Below are 22,365 nucleotides of genomic sequence, written 5' to 3'. Positions count from 1 at the left end.
TTTTTAGCTACCATAAATTTAGTGGTGCAGTCAGGAGCATAGCTGATGTCTCATAAAAGTTGCCCTTTAACAGCCTTCCTGAATACTTTTCCAAACTACCTACTGTCTCCTAGAACAATTGTGTTGGGCCCATTAGTGAGTAGAGTGTTTGGTTTTTCAGGAATCATTGACATTCAAGGATGTGGCTGTGCATTTCACTTATGAAGAATGGAAACATTTGGACCCTTCTCAGAAGGACTTGTATAGGGAAGTCATGCTGGAAAACTACAGGAATGTCGTATTCCTGGGTAAGATCAGCTTCTCTTTTGGGACGCAAAATCTTCCCATTAAAGCTTCTTTGTTCCCATTATTGTTAAAGGCTGTGTGAGGGGAGTAGGCACAAAGAGGAGCCACTTAAATTATCTGCAATTTGGTTTAGTGATCAAGAAAAAGAAAATACTAGATTGGGCTACTAGATAATCCAGTGCATAGAGCACCAGGCCTACAATCAGGAAGACCCATGTTAAAATTTGTCTTCAGACACTCAACAGTTACATGATTCTGTAAAACTCACTTAATCTCTGTTTACCTCAGTTTCCTCATTCATAAAATGGAGACAATAGTATTTACTTCCAAGGTTGTTGTGATTATCAAATAAGATATTTGTAAAGCAGTTAGCACAGTGTCTGGCACATAGTAAGCACTATATAAATGTTAGATAGCAGTAGTAGTATCGATAACAGTAGTATTAGGTGGTGGAGGTGGTAGCAACGGTAATGGTAGTGATCATGGTAATGATAGTAGTAGAAGTAGTAGTAGTCACTAATGGAGGCCAAAAGGCAAGTGGTTTCTTCTGCTTGTTTTCAAGCAAAAGGACTTTGTTAAATAGAACTAAAAACATGCTGATTCAATTTGCTGTGGAGACTACAGTTTCTCCATCATTTCTTCCTGATTTCTAAGGGCTGTTCTCCCAAGTCCCAATTCAACATCTTCACTTGTGCAAAGCTCCCTCCCATCTTACTAATGGGAAGAGACATTGAATAGTGAAAAGAACCCTGAATTTAGAGTTTGGGTTCAAGTCTTAGCTCTGCTACTTGTTACTTGTACTAGCTCAGACAAATTACTTAACTTTTCTAGGCCTCAGTTTCCTCATCTATAAAATGAAAGAGTTGGATAAGGTGATTTTTAAGCCCTAAATCTAAATCCTAAAATCCTGAGTAAGAGGTACAAAAGAATATTTGTAACTTATTCTTCTTTACTTCTAGCTTTGATACTATCTACATAACTATTAGCAAATCACCTAAATTGTCTGGGTTTCAGCGACTTCATCTATATGATGAGAATAATCTTCTTTATTACTACTTCACAATGTTATTGTGAGGGATTTTAAAAAAACACTTTAGCAAGGATATGATACAAAATCATGTAGGGTTAATGATAATGCATGATTTTCTTGAACTAATAAAGCAGAATTAGGAAGTATGTCTTCAAGAAAAACGAATTTTGACATTTTTAATCCATTAAAATGAGAGTACTTTGCAAGTCGACATACTGATATATAAATATGGAATTGTCTGAAAGTGTATCATCTGGCATTATAGTCTTTTTTGAAGAAACCTTTTAATTTACTTTTTCACAAAATTTCCTTAAGTACTTGTTAAAATGATGCTCTTTAACTTTTCTTACATTTGTGCAAAGTTCAAGAAGACGGCTGAGAAGGATCACTCAGATAGATAGATGAAGAACAAAGCCAGTGCTGTGTTATGCAAACCCAGAGAGAAGAGAATATCTAGGAGGAGAGGCTGGTCAACAATGTCAAATGCTGCAAAGGACCATAAGGATGAATACTGAGAAAAAGTCATCAGGTTTGATAGTCAAGAGAAACTGGTATCTTTGGAGTGAGCAGTTTCAAGTCTATGATAAGACCAAAAATCAGATTTCAAAGAATTTGATTTATTAAGTGAGCTTGACTTTGATTCCTGCAAACATTCTAGAACAAATCCTTAAAGAGATAGTGAACATTTAAAAAGGGAAGCAGTGTCATCATATCTCAGAGCTATCAAGAACATATCATGCCAGATTAACTCCCCTTAATTTTTTAATAGAATTACTATATTTGAAGATAATAGGGATTATGGTTATAATTTACCTAAATTTTAGCAAAGCTTTTCATAATATATCTTATATTGTTCTTATGGAGAAATTGAAGAAGCATGGGCCTTCTGCTTGTTTTCAAGTGAAAGGACTTTGTCAAGTAGAACTAGAAATACTCTCATTTAGATGAGATGTATATATATATACATATAGTTGTTAATATATTAATACTTAAGTGTCATTGTGGTTTCTAGTGGAGTGCCTCATGGATCTGTGTTTGGTCCAGTACTATTTAATATTTGAACAAGACCTTGAATAGAGGCATAGATGGCATCAAATCTGTAAATTTGACACAAGCCTGAAAGAGATAATGAATAGATTAGATAGTAAAATCCAAAAAGGGCTTAGCAGCCTAGTGCATTAGAATGAAATTCAGTAGTTATAATGGGGAAGTTTTATGCTTGTTTTTTTTGTTGTTGTTATTTTTTAAAGTCTGCTTTCAAAGTATAAGATGGAGGAGAAATTGCTAAATAGTAATTATTCTGGCTTATTTTGCCCTGGGGCTAAGTCTTTACCATAGCTACAGAGGCTTGAAAGGCCCAGTGCTGTGGACTTCTGAACTTCACTGCAGATTGAGGCCAGGGCCTGGGACTTCTAGGGGTGGGTCTAAGGTGCTCTTTTGTTAGTGTAGCCTAGTCTCGGGATCCTGAAGTAAGCCTATGCCTATGTTCAGAATCTGGCACAACAGGTGGTGGGGTAGTCGGCCAACATTCCTCTTTTGTGAATTTTTGCTTCTAGTTCTCCCTTATTCCATGAAAATTAACTCTCTCTGCCTACCTTTCATGTTGACTTAAGAGACTTTGTTTCTGTACTTTACCCTCATCTGATTTCATCTGGTTTATTACAGTGGTATAATACTCGAATAGAAGTATATTCCTGCTGCCTACATATTGACTTAGAAAATCACAAATTAGCGTTATCTATGTTGTATTTTTAAAAAAATTTTGTTAAGCGTTTCTCAGTTACATTTTAATCTGGTTGACATACTCAGCTATTAGAGTTCAACACCTCTAGCATATTGTGCTCAGTTTGGAGCTCCAGATAAATCAGACAGCATTTAGAGAAAAGCAACTAGCATGTGAAGCCTTGAAAGAACTGGGAGTGTGTAACCCAGAGAAGAAAAACTCAGGAGATAGGATAGCCATCTTTCAAGTATACAAAGGGCTATTTTGTGGGAAGAGATTACACTTGTTCTGTTTGGCTTCAGAAGATAGAAACTTGAGCAAATTGATAGATATTGCCAAAAAGCCAAAGCTAGGTTTTATGTAAAGGAAGAGTTCCTAAAAATGAAAAGTTTTCCAGGAGGACAGGCTGTCTCCAGAGGTTTACTCTTCTAAGAGGTCTTCAAGCATAAGCTGGATGACCATTTTTCAGGTATGTTGTAGTGGGAATTATTTTCCTGTATGCATTGTTCTAGATAGATGCTGAGAGATCCCAAAGTCCCTTTCAACTCTTAAACTCTGTGATAGTCAAATTGGAATAGATGCAAAAGATGAGGAAACTTGAGACCAAAAAGGTTGCAACTTTTCTAAGGACATATAGGTAATAAGTAGCAAATTCAGAAATTTGAACTCACATCCTCTGATTTCTTATACAGTGCAATGAGCTTGACTTCTAAGAACACACATAGAGAGCACCCTTCATAAATCCTTTATACAACCTCTTTCCTAAAAGGCTTTCTTAAGAGGGCCTCTTGTACAGAAAAAGGAGACTAGGATTGACCTATTTGTCTGCTCTTTGATCTTGGCATAGGTGGGGAAAAAAATCATTTTCCATTGCTTTCTCCACGAATAGGAATTCCAGTTTCCAAACCTAATGTGATCACTCTCTTGGAACAAGGGAAAGAGCCATGGATCTTGGAGAAAGAATTACCAAGAGACACTTCTGCAGGTGAGTGAGTGCAGACCAAGCATGTCTTTTCAAGTAATAGTTCAACTAGTCTATCTGGGAGGATGTTGACTTTGGAGCTCTCAAAGCCTCAGAGGCCTATGACAAAATTCTGTTGGCTTGGAATTCCCTGTTAACTCTTCTGATACTTTTCCTCTCCTACTTCCTTCTAGCTTCTGTTGAAAAAATATCTTTTTTTTTTTTTAAGCTAACCATTCTACTTGCTTTCTGTTGCCGCCCCTTTCTGGTTCCTCTGAAGCGCATGACTCACATTTTTATTCCTTCGCGGCCTAGGATTCTCAGTCTTTCCCCATTTTTCTTCTGCTTTAAAATGCAAACAGAAGGGGCAGCTGAGTGATTCAGTGGATTGAGAGTCAGGCCTAGAGTATTGGTTCTAAGGCAGAAGGTAAGAGCTTAAAAAATAAATTTTAAAAATGCAGTCAGAAGTAGAGACGTAGGGGGCAGCTGAGTAGCTCAGTGGATTGAGAACCAGGCCTAGAGACAGGAGGTCCTAGGTTCAAATCTGACCTCAGACACTTCCTAGCTGTGTGACCTTGGGCAAGTCACTTGACCCCCATTGCCTAGCCCTTACCACCCTTCTGCCTTGGAAACAATACACAGTATTGACTCCAAGATGGAAGGTAAGGGTTTAAAAAAAAAAAAGAAGAAGTAGAGAAGTGTCTCTCTCTCACACACACACACACTCACTCACACACACACACACACACACACACACACACATCTACAAAAGCTAATTTTTACTTGACCTTACTATTACTTCTAGCTACTTTCTTCTTACACTCTTAATGCCAGGTTATTCATGTTTAGTTGATATCTGTAGGCTGTAACAGTTAAAATTGGTTTTGGTCAAATTAAGAGTTCTAAAAGGTTGTGGTCTCTTTTTATAATAATTAAATATTAAGTCAAAAGGCTGTTAGTAGCTTTATTACAGCAACATGGGGATAGTAAAGAGGGAAATGTAGGAAGGGGGCAGAAAATACTGCCTAGCTTAATACCCTAAAGTCCAGATCTGAATGTAAAAATCTGAGTGTAAATTCGAATGCGAATCTCATCAGCCCACTAGAGTATCTCCATCCAAGCATTTCACTAACCAAAAGAGAGTCTTCAATATACAAAGGTCTCCAATGCCCAAGAGGCTGAGCCACAAAAAGAGTCTCATAGAAGAGAGCATCCCAACTGAAGACAGAAGAGTCTAAAAGCCAGTGTCTCTGGCCAGGGTCTCCTCAACCCAAGTGAGTCACAGAATCTGAACTCTCTCAGCAAGAACCACCAACACAGCAGCCATATGAATCAGAATGTCCTCAGCTGGCTTTTATAAGCAGTTTTATCCATGTCACTTCCTGTCTTTCTGGTTTCTACTTCCTTTCACTGTGGACTGATCTATCACATCTCAGGAACCAATCACAGTTTCTTAATTTGCCAAAGGGCAATGTCTGTGGAATCCACCTCCTATTTTCTGAGTGTGTGAACTTTTATCAAAAGGAATCTCTAATTTCTGACTGATTAAGATGAAAGGGTGGAGCACTTCAAGTACTTGATTGATTAAGTTAAGATAAACAAAGGGAGTTAAAAATTCCCTTTCACAGAACTCAATTCTATTTGTACTTAAAGTGTTACAAGCTAACTTCACCCTCCTAGTTCTGCATAGAAATTACTCTTAAAGGTCCCAGTGAGGGACCATTAACTTTTTTTTTTAAACCCTTACCTTCTGTCTTAGAATCAATACTGGGTATTGGTTCTAAGGCAGAAGAGTGGTAAGGGTTAGGCAATGGGAGTTAAGTGACTTGCCCAGGGTCACCCAGCTAGGAAGTGTTTGAGGCCAGATTTGAACCTAGGTCATCCCATCTCTAGGCCTGGCTCTCAATACACTGAGCTACTCAGCTGCCCCCTGACCGTTAACTTTTAACTTAAATCTAAGGGCCTCCTAGTCTTAATTTTCAAAATCTTTTTCTTCCTAACTTTAAAACTCTTCCTAATCTGAGAGTTTTCAGTATCTATTCATAAAATTATATCTAACCACTGTTTTTGAGTCTTGCCATTATCTAGGTTCTTGGGCCTTTCTGATTACTTTAAAATCAAGTTTTATATATATGTATATATTTTATTGTACAGTTCTAGTTAATGTTTATTTTGTACTTCTGTTTCTATTTTCTTAAGTTTACACACATACACACACACATACATATATACATATATTTGTAATTTTCCGTTGCTTTCTTCATGAGCAGGACTTCCAATTCCCAAACCTAAGTTGATCTCTCGCACAGAGCAAGGGAAAGAGCCACGGATGTTGGAGAAAGAAGTCCCAGGAAGCACCTCTGCAGGTGAGTGATATGTCTTTTCAAGTAGTAGTTCAGCTGGCACATTTTTGGCATTGTTGACTATGGAATCCATGTATGTGGGTGTATATCTATATTTAGCTTTATGTTTATATATTTTCATAGAGTTTTTTTATGCCAGACATATTCCTTAATCATTTTGTAGTATTCCATTATATTTCTTGCCATAATATATTTAGCCATTCCCTAATTAACACATGCTGGGCAGATAGGTGGCACAGAGATAGATCTCCAGGCCTGGAGCCAAAAAGACCTTGGTCACTTACTAGTTTTTTGACCCTGGGCAAGTCATTTAACCCTGTTTGTCTCAGTTTGCCATTTGTAAAATGAGCTGAAGAAGAAAATGGCAATCTACTCCAGTGTCTACCAAGAAAACTCCAAATGGGGTCACAAATAGTTGGATCTAAAAAACTATTCAGCAACAATATTAAATTGACATACATTGTAAAATGTTTCTGGGATTTTACTATCATAAATATTGTTGCTCTAAATAACTTTGAACAAGTATCTTTTTTATTCTTACTGATAATGTTCTTGGGTTATAGTTCCAGTGATAGGCTCATTCAGTCAAAGTATCTGAATATTTCTCTAAGTTTTGCCACATAGCTCTTCCAGAAAATTTCAAAAACGGAGGCACAGGCAGTAAATAACAGACAAGATTTAGACCTAATTTCTTTGTTTATAAACCTAGCACTCTTTCTACTACATAATTCTCTTTCTGCTCTTATGTATTTAAAAATAGGTCTTCTTAAATGTTAGATGCTAAATTTTTACCTCTTATTTGCTCTCAGTATTCTTTCCTATTAAATTATTTCTCTTTTTATTTTCAATAATACATTAAATTCCAGTAAGACATTGTGAGAGTGGCAAAAATGCAAAATTTAGTTGTCATACTCCTTTCCTTATAGTTCTTTGAATCTAATAGAGTAGTAAGACAGAAACCCCATTTATCCTTAATATACATTGTGATAATTCACTAGCGAATTATAGGAACAAGTGCATTTTGAGATTCCTGAGAACAGATTTAGGGTTGTGAAGATGAATGGTGAGGTTTCAGGCTAGGTTTAAGTGGAGAAAGCATTTGAGATGATTTACTTCTTCCCTGCTGGTAAATATTGTCCTTGTCTAATTTACTAAATAGTGTCATTTCCATAATTTTTATTTTATGTAGTTTTATTAAACCTAAAACTATATGAATTTAACCCTCTACCTTGAATCTCAATTCTGTTATATTGATTAATTCAACTTTTTTTTTCTCCAAGTACCAGATGTTTTCTATGTTTGGCTTTAAAAAATAGTTCCTTTATATATATATATATATATATATATATATATTTTTTTTTTTTTGTTTGTTTGTTTCCCTTCCCCCTAACTTTATTTTTGAGAGAAACAACTTCTTGGATTATGGGTTATAGATTTTACTTTAGAAGTAATTTTAGAGTCTCAATTACTTTACATTGTAGATGAGTAAACTGGAGGTTTTTTTAGATTAATCAAATGTGTCTAAACTTGTTTAAGCATGACATATTAGGGCTGGCACTCAATCACAGTCTTCAGACTCCATACCTAGCACTCTTTCCATGGAACTGGGTTATATTTAATATGTGGAATGTCCTCTGTCTCCATGGTTTACTTCTATTGGTGTAATAATGTTTATTGTATTGAGGGATGGGGGAATAATTATTTCTGTTGATTCCAATTCCAATAATTATTTCCATACTTTGAGTGTGATACAGTAGTTTCCAAATTAGAAGATACTTTCCCTCGATATTAATTTGAATTTATTATTTTTTTATTTAAAAAAAGCTTGGACACTTGTTGAACTTTTATTTTTTGCCTTAGTATTAAAATATTGATGGATTGTGTTGGTCATATCTCTTCAAAATCATTTTTTCCCCATAGGACCTTACCCCTCTCCAAAACACAAGGTAAGCAAAACCAGCTAGTCTAGTGATTGATAGCTTATTGCAGGGTCCCCAAACTATGGCCCGCGGGCCACATGCTGCCCCCTAAAGCCATTTATCCAGCCCCCACTGCACTTCCAGAAGGGGCACCTCTTTCATTGGTGGTCAGTGAGAGAAGCACTGTATGTGGTGGCACCACAAAGTGCAGCATCGCTCACCTTGTATTACTTCCACGTGGGCAATCTGGAAGAGGGGATTCCGCACTGTGTGTACTGCTGCCCAGTATAGTTGTGGCACTGATGGGCCTGTGCAAGATGTGACAGGCCCATCACAGCCAGCACTGCAACCTCCGCTATCCCAGACAGTGATATACATATTTGTTCATAGTTTTTTTTTTTATAGTCCGGCCCTCCAACGGTCTGAGGGACAGTGAACTGGCCCCCTGTATAAAAGTTTGGGGACCCCTGAATATAGCCTTCCAGTTTTTTAGTTTCCTATTTTTTTTTCAAACACATTCATCCTCTGTCAAAAATAGATTTATTCTTTTGCGATACAGGATTTAAAATAAAGTGATGCTTTCAGATAAAGAAAATTTGCAAGAAAATATTTCTACAAAGTTTTTCAATTAAAATAATTATAACATTCAAAGTCAACTTAAAATATAACAAAAGAAACAAGATCACAAACAAAATATATTATGGATTTTCAAACCCATAAGTAAATGAAGGGTAGTAAGATTCATGCTGATGGATATCACAAAGAAACAAGAAACAAGAATGTAATCTACTTGAAAAAAACCTTAATGTATAATTATAAGCCCAATCATGAACTATAACAATGATGTTATCACTTCCATCTTTTCCCAAATAAAGCCATATAACTCAGATCTTTACTTCAGAGATTAATTAATATTTAATTAAATTAATTAAAAATAAATAATATTAATTAATAATAATTAATAAAAATAATTAATTAATACAATAAAAGTACTTATTTTTACCATAGGAATTTTGTACCATTATGCCAGTGGCGCTTGAGAACCTTTGATGTCTGAACAATATCATATAACAGTTCAATAAATATTAAATTATTTTTATTTTAAACTTTATAGACATTCATGTTCATTCTTGCTACTAAAGTTCACAGTGTATAGAATCCAAATATAAATAGAGTGACTTTTTAAATTATTTCACTTTACTTACAGGCTCACTTTGACAAACTTATTTCCTAATCCCTAAAATAAAATAAAATAAAATCTTTTGGTAGATGGAATCAAACTTTTCTCATTAATTTGTCCATTTCTAGCAGCAAATGTCCCAGTACTGCCAAGAAGTCATTGGTATTGGTATTGCTTAGGAGGCCTTGCAACTTTTCTTTTAAAAATTTTATTCTGAACTTAAAATTCCTAATAAATGGATATATCTATAGGTATAATAATATAAAATTAAGATTTTACATGAAAAATAAGGTCTTTATTATGTATATCATTTTTCTTTTTTAAAAATATAATAAATTCAACTTATAATTTATCCAAGCTCTCATCATCTTCTGTCCTATTCTTTTCTCTTCTATGCATGTTAAAATGCTTTCATCATACCCCTTTCTTTTAAAAAAATTTTGGCTACACTGTTCTCATTTCTACCCTAGCTCCTTCAAATGCCCCAATAGGAAAAAAAGAAAAGTAAAACCTTTAAAGCTCTTGAAATAAACATGATAGGTAAGCAAAATAAATTTTTGCATTGGCTATATTTTAAAATGTTTTTCTTATTCTTTAGGCTATTAGCTCCTTGTTAAGAGGGAGGCAATATCAAACTTAAGGTATAGTGGTTGATTATTGGCAGTGATCATACTTTTTAAACAATATAGATTAATCACAAGAATATAGTAAAAATCTATTTTAAAAAAGCAAAAATCAGTCTTTATAATATATAGAATACTGAGTTCCTGATTATCTCCAAAAGTGAAGTAATGAAGTTACATAATTAGAGTCTATAATGAAGAACTTTTAAAAAATGAAAATCAACAAATTGGTTTAAGTCTTTAGACTTGCTCTCTTTGGAGTACGTCGTTTAAAGGCTCAGCTCTAAACTTAGACAATGGCTTTGAATAGAACCGACACTGGAATTGCATGACTAGCTTTTAGGTTCTGTTAGTCTCATCCTACTAGAGGGAAAATAAAGGCTACGGGGAGACTCAGTGGGATGATAATTGTTAACATAAACTAGATTTTAGCCATATAAGTCATTTGCCACTATAATTATTTTGGCTCTGACTACTTCACATAGCTCTGTCAAATTCAGTTTTTTACTTCAGTGTTTGTATTTCAGGGATTCTATTTAGCTCTGATCTTTTCATCAAGAATATTTAGAAGCCCTTTTATTTCATTAAAAGTCTATTTCTTGGAGGATCCTTCCCCTTTCTTTGCCCACTCCCCCCACTTCCAGGTTTCTGGGTAAATTATTCTGGGTTATAAGCTTATATTTTTTTGCCTTTTGGAATATCATATCCATGTTCTTCATTATTTTATCATTGTAACATCTTAATCTTGTGTATTGCTGACTGTAGCTTCTTGCTACCTGCTTTCAATATTTTTTTCTTTGACTCATTTTAGAGTTTCTTTTAGAATGTGACCAATGTCCAATTTTTTTTAGTTTTTTATTCAGCAAAAATGACTCCCCCCTCATACCTCTCACCTCCCATTGAGAAAGGAAAACAAATCCTTTGTTACACATATAAATGTATATGTCTTCCAACAAAACAAATTTCTTTACTGACCATATCACCAAAAAAGTCTTTAATTTTGACATAGTTCACCTCTGTAGCAGGAAGTCCATAGCATGTTTCATCACAATTCCTTTAGAATTGTGGTTAGTTATCATATTGATCAAAGTTTCTAAGACTTCCTGAATTATTTGTCTTTATAATGTTGTTATTGGTTTCTTTGTTCATCTTATTTCATTTTGTGTTAGTTCATATTAGTCTTTCTTGATTTCTTTTCATCATTTCTTAAAACATAGTATTATTCCATCTCATTGATGTTCCATGACTTGTTCAACAATTTTTAGTTGTTGGGCACCTTGTCAGCTCAGTTTCCAGTTCTTAAGCACTGTTTAAAAAAAAAAAAACTTCCATCAAAATTTTTGTATATCCTTAGTTTATTTTGCTTAGAATAGATTCCTTCTTTAATCTGCCCTTTTTCTAATTCTTCTCTCTCCCTTCTTACTTACCTGTTCTTCTTTCCTTTAACCAGTTTACATTAGAATAAAGTTCAAGTGTTATCTACTTCCTCCTTATTTGTATAGACACTAATTTGTGCACCCTGATTATGTGAGGTAATTTTCCCTGTCCTTACTCTCCATTCCATCCCACCTCCAATGTTTTCCTCTTCTCCTCCATCAGTTAATTAATAAGTATTTATTAAGTCTACTCTGTGCCAGACATTTGGCTAAGTATTAGGGATACAAAGAAAGTCAAAAGAAAATCCCTGTCCTCAGGCTTACAATCTACTAGGGAAGACAACATACAAGCAAGGCTGACCAACCAGCAGGCTACTGCAATCGACCAGGTGCAAGGAGATGAGGGTCTGTACCAGAGTAGTGGTAGTATCAGGAAAGGAAGAGGCAAATTCTTTAGATATTACAAAAGTAAAATCAATAGGCTTTAGCAACTGATTGGATATAGGGAATGTGAGAGAAGGAACATTTGGAGATTACCTCTAGGTTATGAGTTTAGGGTATTGAGAAGATGGAGATACCCCTAACAGTAATAACCTTTTAGGAATAGGTAGTAGAAAAGTTTTGGGAAAAGATAATGAGTTCAGTTTTGAACATGATGAGTTTAAAATGTCTGCTGGACACCTAGTTTGAAATATTTGAAAGGTCATCAGGAAGTTTAGGTCAGATAAGTAGATTGGAGAATCATTAAGATAGAGATGAAAAATTGAATCTATAGGAGTTGATGAGATCACCAAGTAATATAGAGGGAGAAGAAAAGAGGACTAGGCAAACCCTTGCTGGATACTCATATTTAAGTATAACCTGAATGAAGATGTTGTTAACTAGGAGATGAACTAGGAGAGACTGTGTCCCAAGAATCTAGAGTGAAGAGAGTGATCAACAGTGTCAAAAGCTGCAGAGAAGTCAAGAAGAATGAGGATTAAGAAATGGGCACTGGATTTGATAATTAAGAGACCATTGTTATTTTTGGAGAGAATAGTTTTGGTGGGATGATGTGATTGAAAGGCAAATTGTAGAGTTAAGAAAAGAATGAGAGGAAAGGAAGTAGAGACAACAATTGTAGATAACTTTCTCAGGGAGTTTAGCCACAAAGAGCAGAAGGGATATAGGAAGATACATAGTGGAGATATATCAAATGAGGCTTTTTCTTGTATAAGAGAGACATGAGCAGATTTGTAGGTATTAGGGAAGCAGTCAGTAGACAGAGATTGAAGATAAGTGAAAAAATTAGAATGATAGGGCACTTTGCTAGAGGAAATGGGATGGAACTTGAATAGGTAAAAAGTTTTCCTTGGCAAGGAGTGTAGGACCTCTTTGTGGAGATCAAGGTAAAGAAGGAGATAGTGAGAGAAGGCATCTGAGTGATATAAAATGAGAAGGAATGAAAAGGGAGGTTTTAGCAAATGGCCCCTATACCCCCCCCTCTTTTTTTCTATTGTTCTCAACTATGAGGATGGGTGGAGGAGGGAGAGCCAAGGGATACTTGAGGAAATTTTGGAAGACCTGAGGAATGTAGGATAGCAAGTTGATTGGGGAAGAGTGGTGGGGAATAGAAAAATTGCTAATAGCAATGAGGATCCAGTTAAGATTATGTTATGTAAATTTGTAGTTGACCCAGTCAAAGTGATTGTATGGTTTTCTCCACCTTTATTCAGCAGCATATATGTAAGATGTGAAGGCAGTAGATGGTGAGTGTGATCCATTGATTCCATCACTGTTAGTACTTACAGAGACCTTCCCAACCCCAAATAATAAAAAGGGGGGAAAAGAAAGGGTAGCTCTCTTACAAAGGGAAATTCTGGGTTCTATAGAGCCCTGAGAACAGATGAGATTTTCCCCACAAGAATTGGGGCTGGGATCTTTCAGGTCATTTTCAGGTGAAAACCAAACTATCCTTGGTAAAAACTCTTCCATAATTTCCTTTAACATATATGATGATCCTTCTAGAAGTCTGGACAGACTATTTCTAGGTAGATTCTTTTTATGTATAAGGTGATTCCACTTGAGATCCAGGTATTAATTTCCTCTGAGTCCCCATACCATTTGTTTGGTCAGTTTAGTCATGTCCAACTCTTTGTGACTTTATTTGAGGTTTTCTTGGCAAAGATACTGGAGTGATTTGCTGTTTATTTGTCCAGCTCATTTTATAGATGAGTAAATAGAGTTAAATTGGATTAAGTGACTTGTCCAGGGCCATATAGTTTATAAGTGTCAGAGACCAAATTTGAACTCTGGAAGATGAGTCTTCCTGACTCCAGACCCAACACTTTATCATCCACTGTACTAGCTACCCATGGCTAGGGTAGCAGTGATCTTTGAAAGAGAGGATTTATAAGGATTTGAGGAGGGTCAAAAGTATTTTGATTACTAAATTTAAATAAAAAGCTGAAATTTCTCTCCTTAATATGAAGTACCCAGGGTGCTCTTTATGTTTGTAGTTGTGTCCACATTAATCCTTTCATAGAACTATCCTCCTAGCTGTCAAGGTGCCAAAGGAACTGCTATGTTTTTATCACTTCTCAGGATTTAAGCATCTTCTTAACTGTTTCTTAATGGAAAGAAAGCATTGTAAAGTTTTAAAACATTTTCAAAGAAATTTTTTTGTTAATCTGAACTTGACCAAACATCAACAATTATGAATGGTCCCATATGCAAAGAATAGAAAAGGAAAATTATATATTAAATTCAGTTTATTATGTAGAGCTTGCTTTTTTTTTTTAAACCTTTACCTTCCATCTTGGAACCAATAAGGTTTCAAGGACGAAGAGTGGTAAGGGCTAGGCAATGGGGGTTAAGGGACTTGCCCAGGGTCACAGAGCTAGGAAGTGTCTGAGGCCATATTTGAATTCAGGACCTCCCATCTCTCGGCCTGACTCTCAATCTACTGAGCTACCTAGCTGCTCCTTTGCTTTTTTAAAAGGTACATAATTTAAGTTTCAAGGCTGCCCCATTTGTCTGACAGTTTCTTTGAATTTTAACTTCAGTTATGTAACCAGCGTTAACCATTGTATTTAATCTGAATTCTGTTGCCTTTTAATGTTGTCTTTATATTAATCTAGTTACAAGCCTTCCAATGTATCTGAATTCTGTATATTCCTTGACACAATACTTTTCATTGTATTCACATACAGATATTGCTCCAAAGCGCAAGAGTAATGATGCTGCTAATGCTTCTAAGCCTAAGAGAAGCCGTGAAGTGCTTCCCATTAGTGAAAAAGTAAAAATTCTTGATATGATTGAAAAAGAAAAAAAATCATATGCAGAGATTGCCAGGATGTATGGCAAGAATGAATCTTCGATTCGTGAAGTGATGAAGAATAAAGACAAAATTCGTGCTAGCTTTACTTTTGCGCCTCATACTGCAAAAGTTACTGCTACAGTTCGTGATAGAGTGTTAGTAAAGGTGGAAAAAGTTTTAAATTTATGGGTGGAAGATATGAACAGAAAAAGTATGCCTATTGATGGCAATGTGTTACGGAAAAAGGCCCTAAGCCTGTACGAGGACTTTCGAAAAAAAGATGAGACAGAAGATGAAACCAAGCCATTTATAGCAAGCAGGGGATGGTTATATAGATTCAAGAATCGATTTAATCTGAAAAACATAAGAATTTCCAGAGAAGCTGCATCTGCCAATGAGGAAGCTGCTGCCACATTTCCATCAGAGTTAAAGAAAATTATCAAGGAGGGAGGCTACCACCCTAAGCAAGTTTTTAATTGTGATGAAACAGGACTGTTTTGGAAAATGATGCCCAACAGAATGTATATCCACAAACCTGCAAAACAAACACCAGGTTTTAAAGTATGGAAGGACAGATTGATGTTGATACTATGTGGCAATGCAGCTGGTCATATGATAAAGCCTGGTGTTGTTTACCGAGCAAAGAATCCTCGTGCTCTCAGACACAAAAACAAAAGTTATTTGCCTGTCTTCTGGCAGCATAATCTCAAGGCTTGTGTCACAGAAGTTTTATTCACTGAATGGTTCAACATGTGCTTTATCCCTGAAGTGAGGAAATATTTAGAAAAGGAAGGACTGCCTTTCAAAGTTTTATTAGTAATAGACAGTGTACCTGGCCATCCTCAGTCAATCACCATTGAAGATCCTAATGTCCAGGTTGCATTTTTGCCACCTAACACTACCTCACTGCTTCAGCCACTTGACCAGGGTATCATTAGGTGTGTCAAGGCTGTATACACCCGGAAGGTGTTTGAGATGATTCAAGCTACAGTTGATGCCGACCCTGATATTGAAGTCATAGACTGCTGGAAATCATTCACCATTGCTGATGCAATAACATTTATCAGAAGTACAGTGGACGAATTAAAACCAGAAATGGTCAATGCATGCTGGAAGAATTTGTGGAGTGAAGTTGTCTATAATTTCAAAGGCTTTCCAGGAATTGATGGAGAAGTAAACAAGATTATCCAAACCACAAGAGAAGTTGGTGGTGATGGATTGGCCGATATGATAGCTGAAGAAGTTGTGGACCATATCAAAGAACGTTGTAAGGTTTTGACAAATGAAGACTTGGAAGACCTTGTTAGATCATCTACAGAGGAAGAAGATGATGAAGAAGAAACTGAAATTGAACCCACAAAGTGGACACTTGAAAAATTTGGTGAAGTATTTTGGATGGTACAAAACTTAAAGGAGAAGATAATGGATTATGACCCTATGATGGAACGCAGCATTCAAGTTACCCGTTTGATCACAGAAGCAATGGAACCTCTCCAACATATGTTTGATGAATTAAAAAGGCAAAAGAAACAACTCCCTATCATGATGTTATTTGAAAAGGTCAAAAAAGACATGTCCACTATTAACAATCCACAGCCATCAACATCCTCTACTCCTGACGTCATTCAGCAACTGTCTTCATCGTCTCCTCTGCCTTCCCCAGCTTCTGAAGATGAACCTGATGAACCTGATGATCCTGATGATCCTGATGATCTTGATGATCCTGATGATCCTGATGATCCTGATGATCCTTCTAGCTTCTTGTCAGAAGGTCAGTATCCTAGAAGAACATCACAGTATCTGCACCATCACCCCACTTCATCTCCTCATCATAGACATTGTACATCATCATCATCATCATCATCATCATCATCATCATCATCATCATCATCATCATCATGGATTATCACAGCAGCACTGAAGAATGGAGAAGCTGGTGAGTACCCATAGTGGCCCAAGATATTTTCTAACAAATAAAAACTCTTTTTCATTACATGATCTATATAGGCACAGTACATGATACTAGTACTATTCAGTTATTTTTTATAAAATGTGTAAAAGTTCAGATATATTTTTCTTTGAAAGGTATAAAAATCATAATTTTGAGTATTCCTTTATCCTTTGAGATATATAAAAATTTTCATTGCTCCATCATCCTTTTGATACATATTTTTCATTGCTCTATTATCTCTTGATTAGGCTAACCATCAGAATCGAGAGAAAACTACTATATAATATACAATATACTTTTATTATTACTTCATTTAATGTTGTTAATGTCATACATTGTGTTTGTCAGTTAAAGTTTATTATCTATATATTTATATGGAAAAAAATCACATTATATATGGAATCAACAGGTGTTTGCTTATACCCACAGTTTCAGTCATCCACTGTAAATCTTGGAATGTATTCCTTATAGATAAGGGAGCCCTACTCTTCTACAGTTTTTAGCTATTCCCCAGTCATTGAATATATACTTTGTTTCCAAGTTTTTGTTATACTACAAACATATCAAGACAAACACAGTCACTAGATACAATCAGTCATATTCAGTCATTGACCTCCTTGGAGGATAAACTAAGTAGTGTGACTGCATAAAGATGATTGCTTAGAAATTTTATCCTATAATTCTAAATGTTTTTTTCAGAATAATTGGATCAATTCAGAGCTCTAGCAGTGTATTGCTATCCCAGTTTCCCCAAATTCCTACATAGACTATGTATATCTATTATTATTGCCAATTTTATGGGTGTGTTGTAGTACTTAATGTTTCTTTTAATATACAAGTCTTTCATAAGTTATTTGGATTATTTTTCATGTAATTGTTGATAGTTTATATTTTTTCTTTGTAAATTATATGCTTTGACCGTTTATCTATTGGAAAATAAATCTTAGTTTTGTAGATTTGTCAATTCCCTATAGATTTTCAATCCCCAATAGGGGGGTTAGAATACTCCTTGATTGCTGTTGCCACTTTTAGATTCTCCTTCTACTACCATCATTAAGTAACTTCTCTTTGGTGATTTACTTTATTCAGATTTCATCTCCAGTCTTCTGAACCTCCTGTTCCCCCGTTCTTCCTTCTTTCCCAGAAGTTCAATGCCTGGTGCATACTCTGCCTCTTTCTCTCAGTCCCTCGGCTCATACTCGAGAACTTCAACAAAGATGTTGATTTTCTCACAAGCTATCTAATTCTTTAGTATATTTTTATCCAATGACTTTCTCTACATGACCTCATCTATATACAGAGATATTCATATTCACCATACCCTTTATATTGTCATTATCCACAAGTTTTCTGTATCCATGTTTGAGAACACTAATATTCATCTAATCATAATTATGTCATTCCATCTATAATGAGTTAATACATATGAAGTATTTTTTGCAAACCTTAAAGAGGTCTATAAATACCAACTGCTGTTATTATCTGTGAGCCTTATTACTCTTAACCAAGGAAATTCTCTTCAGTTTCTTTTTCTAGATCTTTTTCCTTGTTACCCCTCTAAATTTGTGTTTGCCTAAGGCAATGTCCACACTCTCTTCTCCTTTTTCTCTATGCTCTTATTATTTGGTGATTGCATCTAGCCTCCACTGATTCAGTTTCATCTTTATGCAGTTGTTTATGAGATCTACACATTCAACCTTAGACTTCTGAACTACAGTCCTACATCATACACTTCCTATTGGACATTTTAAACTGTATTTCCCTTTTGCCTCTCAGACTTAACATATCCAAAACAGAATTCATGATGTTTCTACCAAAACTCACCTTTCTGATTTCCCTATAAGTGTCAAAGGCATTTTCATCCTTTCAGTCACCCTCTTTCCCCAACCTTGGTGTCATCCTTAATCCCTCACACTCATCTCCTATTCAGTCAGTTGGTAAATCTTATTATTTTGACCTCCTTAAAATCTCACATACATTCTCTCTTCTCCATTCATACAACTAGCAACCTAGTACAGGCACATATCATTACTCACCTGAATTATTGCAATAGCCTTCTAATTAGTCTTGATCTCAAACTTTTCCTCACTACAGTCTGTCTTTTATACAGATGCCAAAGTGATTTTTTTAAAGCACAGGTCTGTACTGTATAACCACTTTTACCCCTCTACCCAGTAAACTCTAATGGCTACCTATGTTTCCAGAATTAAATTTTAACTACTCTGTTTTATATTTAAAGGTTATCACAACCAGGCCTCTTCATCTCTTTCCTGTCTTCGGACATATGTAATAATTAAAATAGTGGAAGACATAAACTATTGCAGATAAAAGAGTGGTTGGCTTAAATTGTGACCGCAGAAATTATGTTTTTAAGACAGTGTCTTGTTTTAAATCAAATATAAGGTGGTCACCAGGGAAAAATTCCCAAATATGAAATATACCCAAGTCGACTGGGTTTTATAAAGATTTTAATGAATACAAATGAGGAATTAAAGAAAGGGAGAGAGAGATAAAAAGGAAATAATGAGAAAAAGATAGGCTGGCCCAGGCCAGCCTAGACCCAAGCCCTAAGAGAGAGGTCAGTCAGTCTTTTATCCACTCAGCACAAGATTTGTCCAAGCAAAGATTCTAGTGTTCAGAGAGACACCAGTTCAGCTTTGGCCAGCTGCCATCTCCAGAGAGAGTTCCTCTGAGACTGTCCCCTAAGGCAGTTTTTCCTCTCCTTTTAAAGGGAATTTTCTCCTATGTCACCTCCCCTAAGTTCTCACATCTACCAATCATAGTAGAAGTTTTCCAAAGGACAGACCATTCTTAATTCACACCTAAGAAGGCTTGAACTTTTGATTAAGTTCACACCTGAAAAACCTCTGAGTAAGTTTCTCACCTCTTTGCTCCTTGTAAATTCACAAGTTTCCTGACCTTTATAGGTACTTAGCACCCTTTTGTATTAGATCTAAAAATAGGCACTGCTTAAAAACTTTTGCCTTACTGTAAGTATGGGTTTAAGTATTTTTCATTGTTCAGCAAGGAGTTTCTTCCCCTAAAGCAGGCTTAAATAGGGGTGGAGTAGAGATCTCACATTCCTGATCTAAGTCCCTTCATTGTTTAACTGGAGAATGGTCTTAACCAAACCTTATGAAGAAGGGTCTGAGGATTTTTAAGGTTCACAGATATTATTCCTCTCCATTGTTTTTAGAGGTCCAGTCATACTAACCTATGAGGAAAATTAATGTAAATACTGTATCATTTGATTATTAATTTATAATATTCCATTCTCTGTCAAAAAGCCTCTTACACACTAACTTAAAGGGAAGCCACTCCCTGGCCAATTCTAAGAATGTCATCACATTTCTGCTCTTAAGGCATCTGCTTATTAACAGGAATTGGGAAAAGATCAGGCTATCATCCCAGTACAAGAAATATCAGTCCAGGTTATCTGAGCCCTCTTACCTCATGTTTTAGAGGCTCTAACACAGGCAGTGTTGCAGCCAGATATACATCTCACTATCCATGTAAGTGTTTTTTCATTGTGGGAAGAAGGGCCAAATTGACCAAAATTTTAGAAAGAAGAAACTAGGACCCTGGAAATGAGAAAGGAAATAATAGTGGTAGGGTCCCTATATAGTATTAATGTATGAAGGGGGAGGGGTAAGGACTGGAGATATCAAAGACAGCTTTTCTTCCCCCCAACTCCTTTCCAAGTGTTCCCTTTATTTCCTCTCCCCACCAATTTTAGAAGTTGAATAACTACCCTTTTATATTGGTGTATCCAATAAAAACTTAACAAATGCTAATTGATTAACTGAAACTGAGTTTGGAAAATAATTTTGCTTTAACTCAGGGAAACAGCAGCAAGAGAATAAATTTTCTTCCTGCTTTTAAGACAAAATATATAATTGGAAAATGATCTTGAATGAATGTTAAAAGTTTATAAATTTAGATTTAATTAGATCTCTAAAGTTTGTAGATTATGTTGAGTTTGAGTCTTGGGGACTGTGGATTATTGGCTGAACAGAATTTTAAGAAAACTCCTTTCTCCTTAAACCTAAATCTCCCTTTGAACTAATAGGAACAAGATTTCTTGGGCACACTTGGGGATGTCATTCCCAGCTCTCTGATGGTGTTCTGTTCCCTAGAGTTGCCCATCCCAAATCTGGCATTAGGACAATGTGTTTAAAGATGGAAACTTTGTCTTTGGTATATATTTTGATCAAGGTTTTGCTATAGTGGTCTTAAATTAAATTAATTTAAAAATTAATGTTTAAAATGTAAATTGCTATTAAAAGAAACTATTATGTATAAGAATGAGAATACAACTCTTTTGATTTAGAATAGAATATTAGTTCATCAGATTCTGAAAAATGATGGGTAAACAAAAGTATAATTTCATTTGGAAAAATGTTTTGAAGTGATCTAACAGACCTTAATTGTTGATTGAGCAGTCAATCCTTTTTTGGGCTTCTAGCTAGGGTTAAGAAAGGTAGGAGCTTTCCTCAGGTGCTTCAACAGAAGTGTTAGCCACTTTGGGACTCCTAAAGATTTTGTAATTACTAAGAATATCTTAATGGATTTTTTTAAAAATTGTCTCACATACTTCTTTAATACATTAGGATTAGAAATAGTCTATAAGAAAAAGAAAAAAGAAATAGACTGTGCAGATTTCTATCGAAATTTGGGAGAATGAGAGAAGTTTGCAGTACTTAGATCTAGAAAGTACCTGAATTGCAATTAATTAAGGAAAAAATTTGTAGTTGTTTTAGGCTTACCTAGGCTAAAATTAACTATACACCTAGGAAATTAAAAGTTTTAGTAAGTCATTAAATTTTGCTATGTTAAAATGATAAAAGAGGGGGGCAGAGCTAAGATGGCCACAGTAACAGGAACTTTCTAAATATCCTTCCAACTGATCAATACAAAGAATCTCAAAAGGATAGAAATCATAACCAGGCAAATAAAGTGGCTTTCTCACAGGACACAGCCTTAAAGGTAGGCAGCAGTTAGGGATTTCCACACTATAAGGGAGCTAAACTACACTTACCAAAGTACGAACTGATCACCCCTCCCCAATACCACCAGAGTCAGAGCAAGGGCTAGGCAATCTCTAAATTCTCCAGGGCTGGGACTTAAACCTGAGGGAAGTGCAAGGTCTTGGCAATGAGACATGGGACCCAAGGCTAAAGAGTGCGGAGCCTGGGCAGCAGAGCATGGAGGTTGGGCAGAAACAAGGCCAACCATAGCAAAGGCGGTATGGACTGGAAAAATACCCTTAGGGAAAAACACTTTAAAGTGTGCTACACAAAGAACAAACTGGAAGATGCCACCAAGGCAAAGCCCTGTGAGACAGAAGCTAAGAAAGCAATGTCCACCAATATGTAGTAGTAGTAGTCTCTCGGTGCCTGAGAATGACAATTGTCTTTGTGCGTTTTCATCTATGGTGTACCCTCATGTAGCAACCACAATCCACAAGTAGTAAAAGAAATAAGGAGCAAAAAAAGCTTTTGACTCTGGATAATTTCTATGAAGAAAAAGAGCAAAATACAGAAGCAACCGCAGAGAGTGACAAACAAGTAAATACATCCAAACTTTCACTAAAAAATGGAAGTTGGTCACAAGGTCTCAAAGAACTAAAAAAGGAGTTCAAGAACCAAGTGAAAAA

At 35.7% G+C, this 22,365-nt stretch overlaps 1 protein-coding gene across 15 annotated transcripts in view; it reads left to right on the top strand.

Annotated features, from left to right (window-relative positions):
• Positions 1–22,365, top strand: part of LOC103103968 (tigger transposable element-derived protein 1-like) — a 71,708-nt gene that overhangs the window by 11,876 nt on the left and 37,467 nt on the right. For 12 of the 15 annotated variants that reach the window (XR_008915283.1, XR_458164.3, XR_008915282.1 and 9 more), the window contains exons 3-6: positions 161–287; positions 3,928–4,023; positions 6,270–6,365; positions 14,652–16,694. Coding sequence is in view for 10 of the 15 variants with exons in the window: in XM_007474714.3 (XP_007474776.2) it covers positions 161–287; positions 3,928–4,023; positions 6,270–6,365; positions 14,652–16,694 (2,362 nt within the window). In the remaining 5 variants the exon portion in view is untranslated. Of the gene's footprint in view, positions 1–157; positions 288–1,677; positions 1,845–3,927; positions 4,024–6,269; positions 6,366–14,651; positions 16,695–22,365 lie in introns of those variants that run through there. The other 3 variants (XM_056812184.1, XM_007474716.3, XM_007474715.3) reach the window with 2 other exon arrangements.

This window comes from Monodelphis domestica, chromosome 1 (genome assembly GCF_027887165.1).
Source record: "Monodelphis domestica isolate mMonDom1 chromosome 1, mMonDom1.pri, whole genome shotgun sequence".
Taxonomy (NCBI): Eukaryota; Metazoa; Chordata; class Mammalia; order Didelphimorphia; family Didelphidae; genus Monodelphis; species Monodelphis domestica.
Note: the sequence above shows the minus strand (reverse complement) of the source record. Positions and strands in the feature narration are given on the sequence as shown.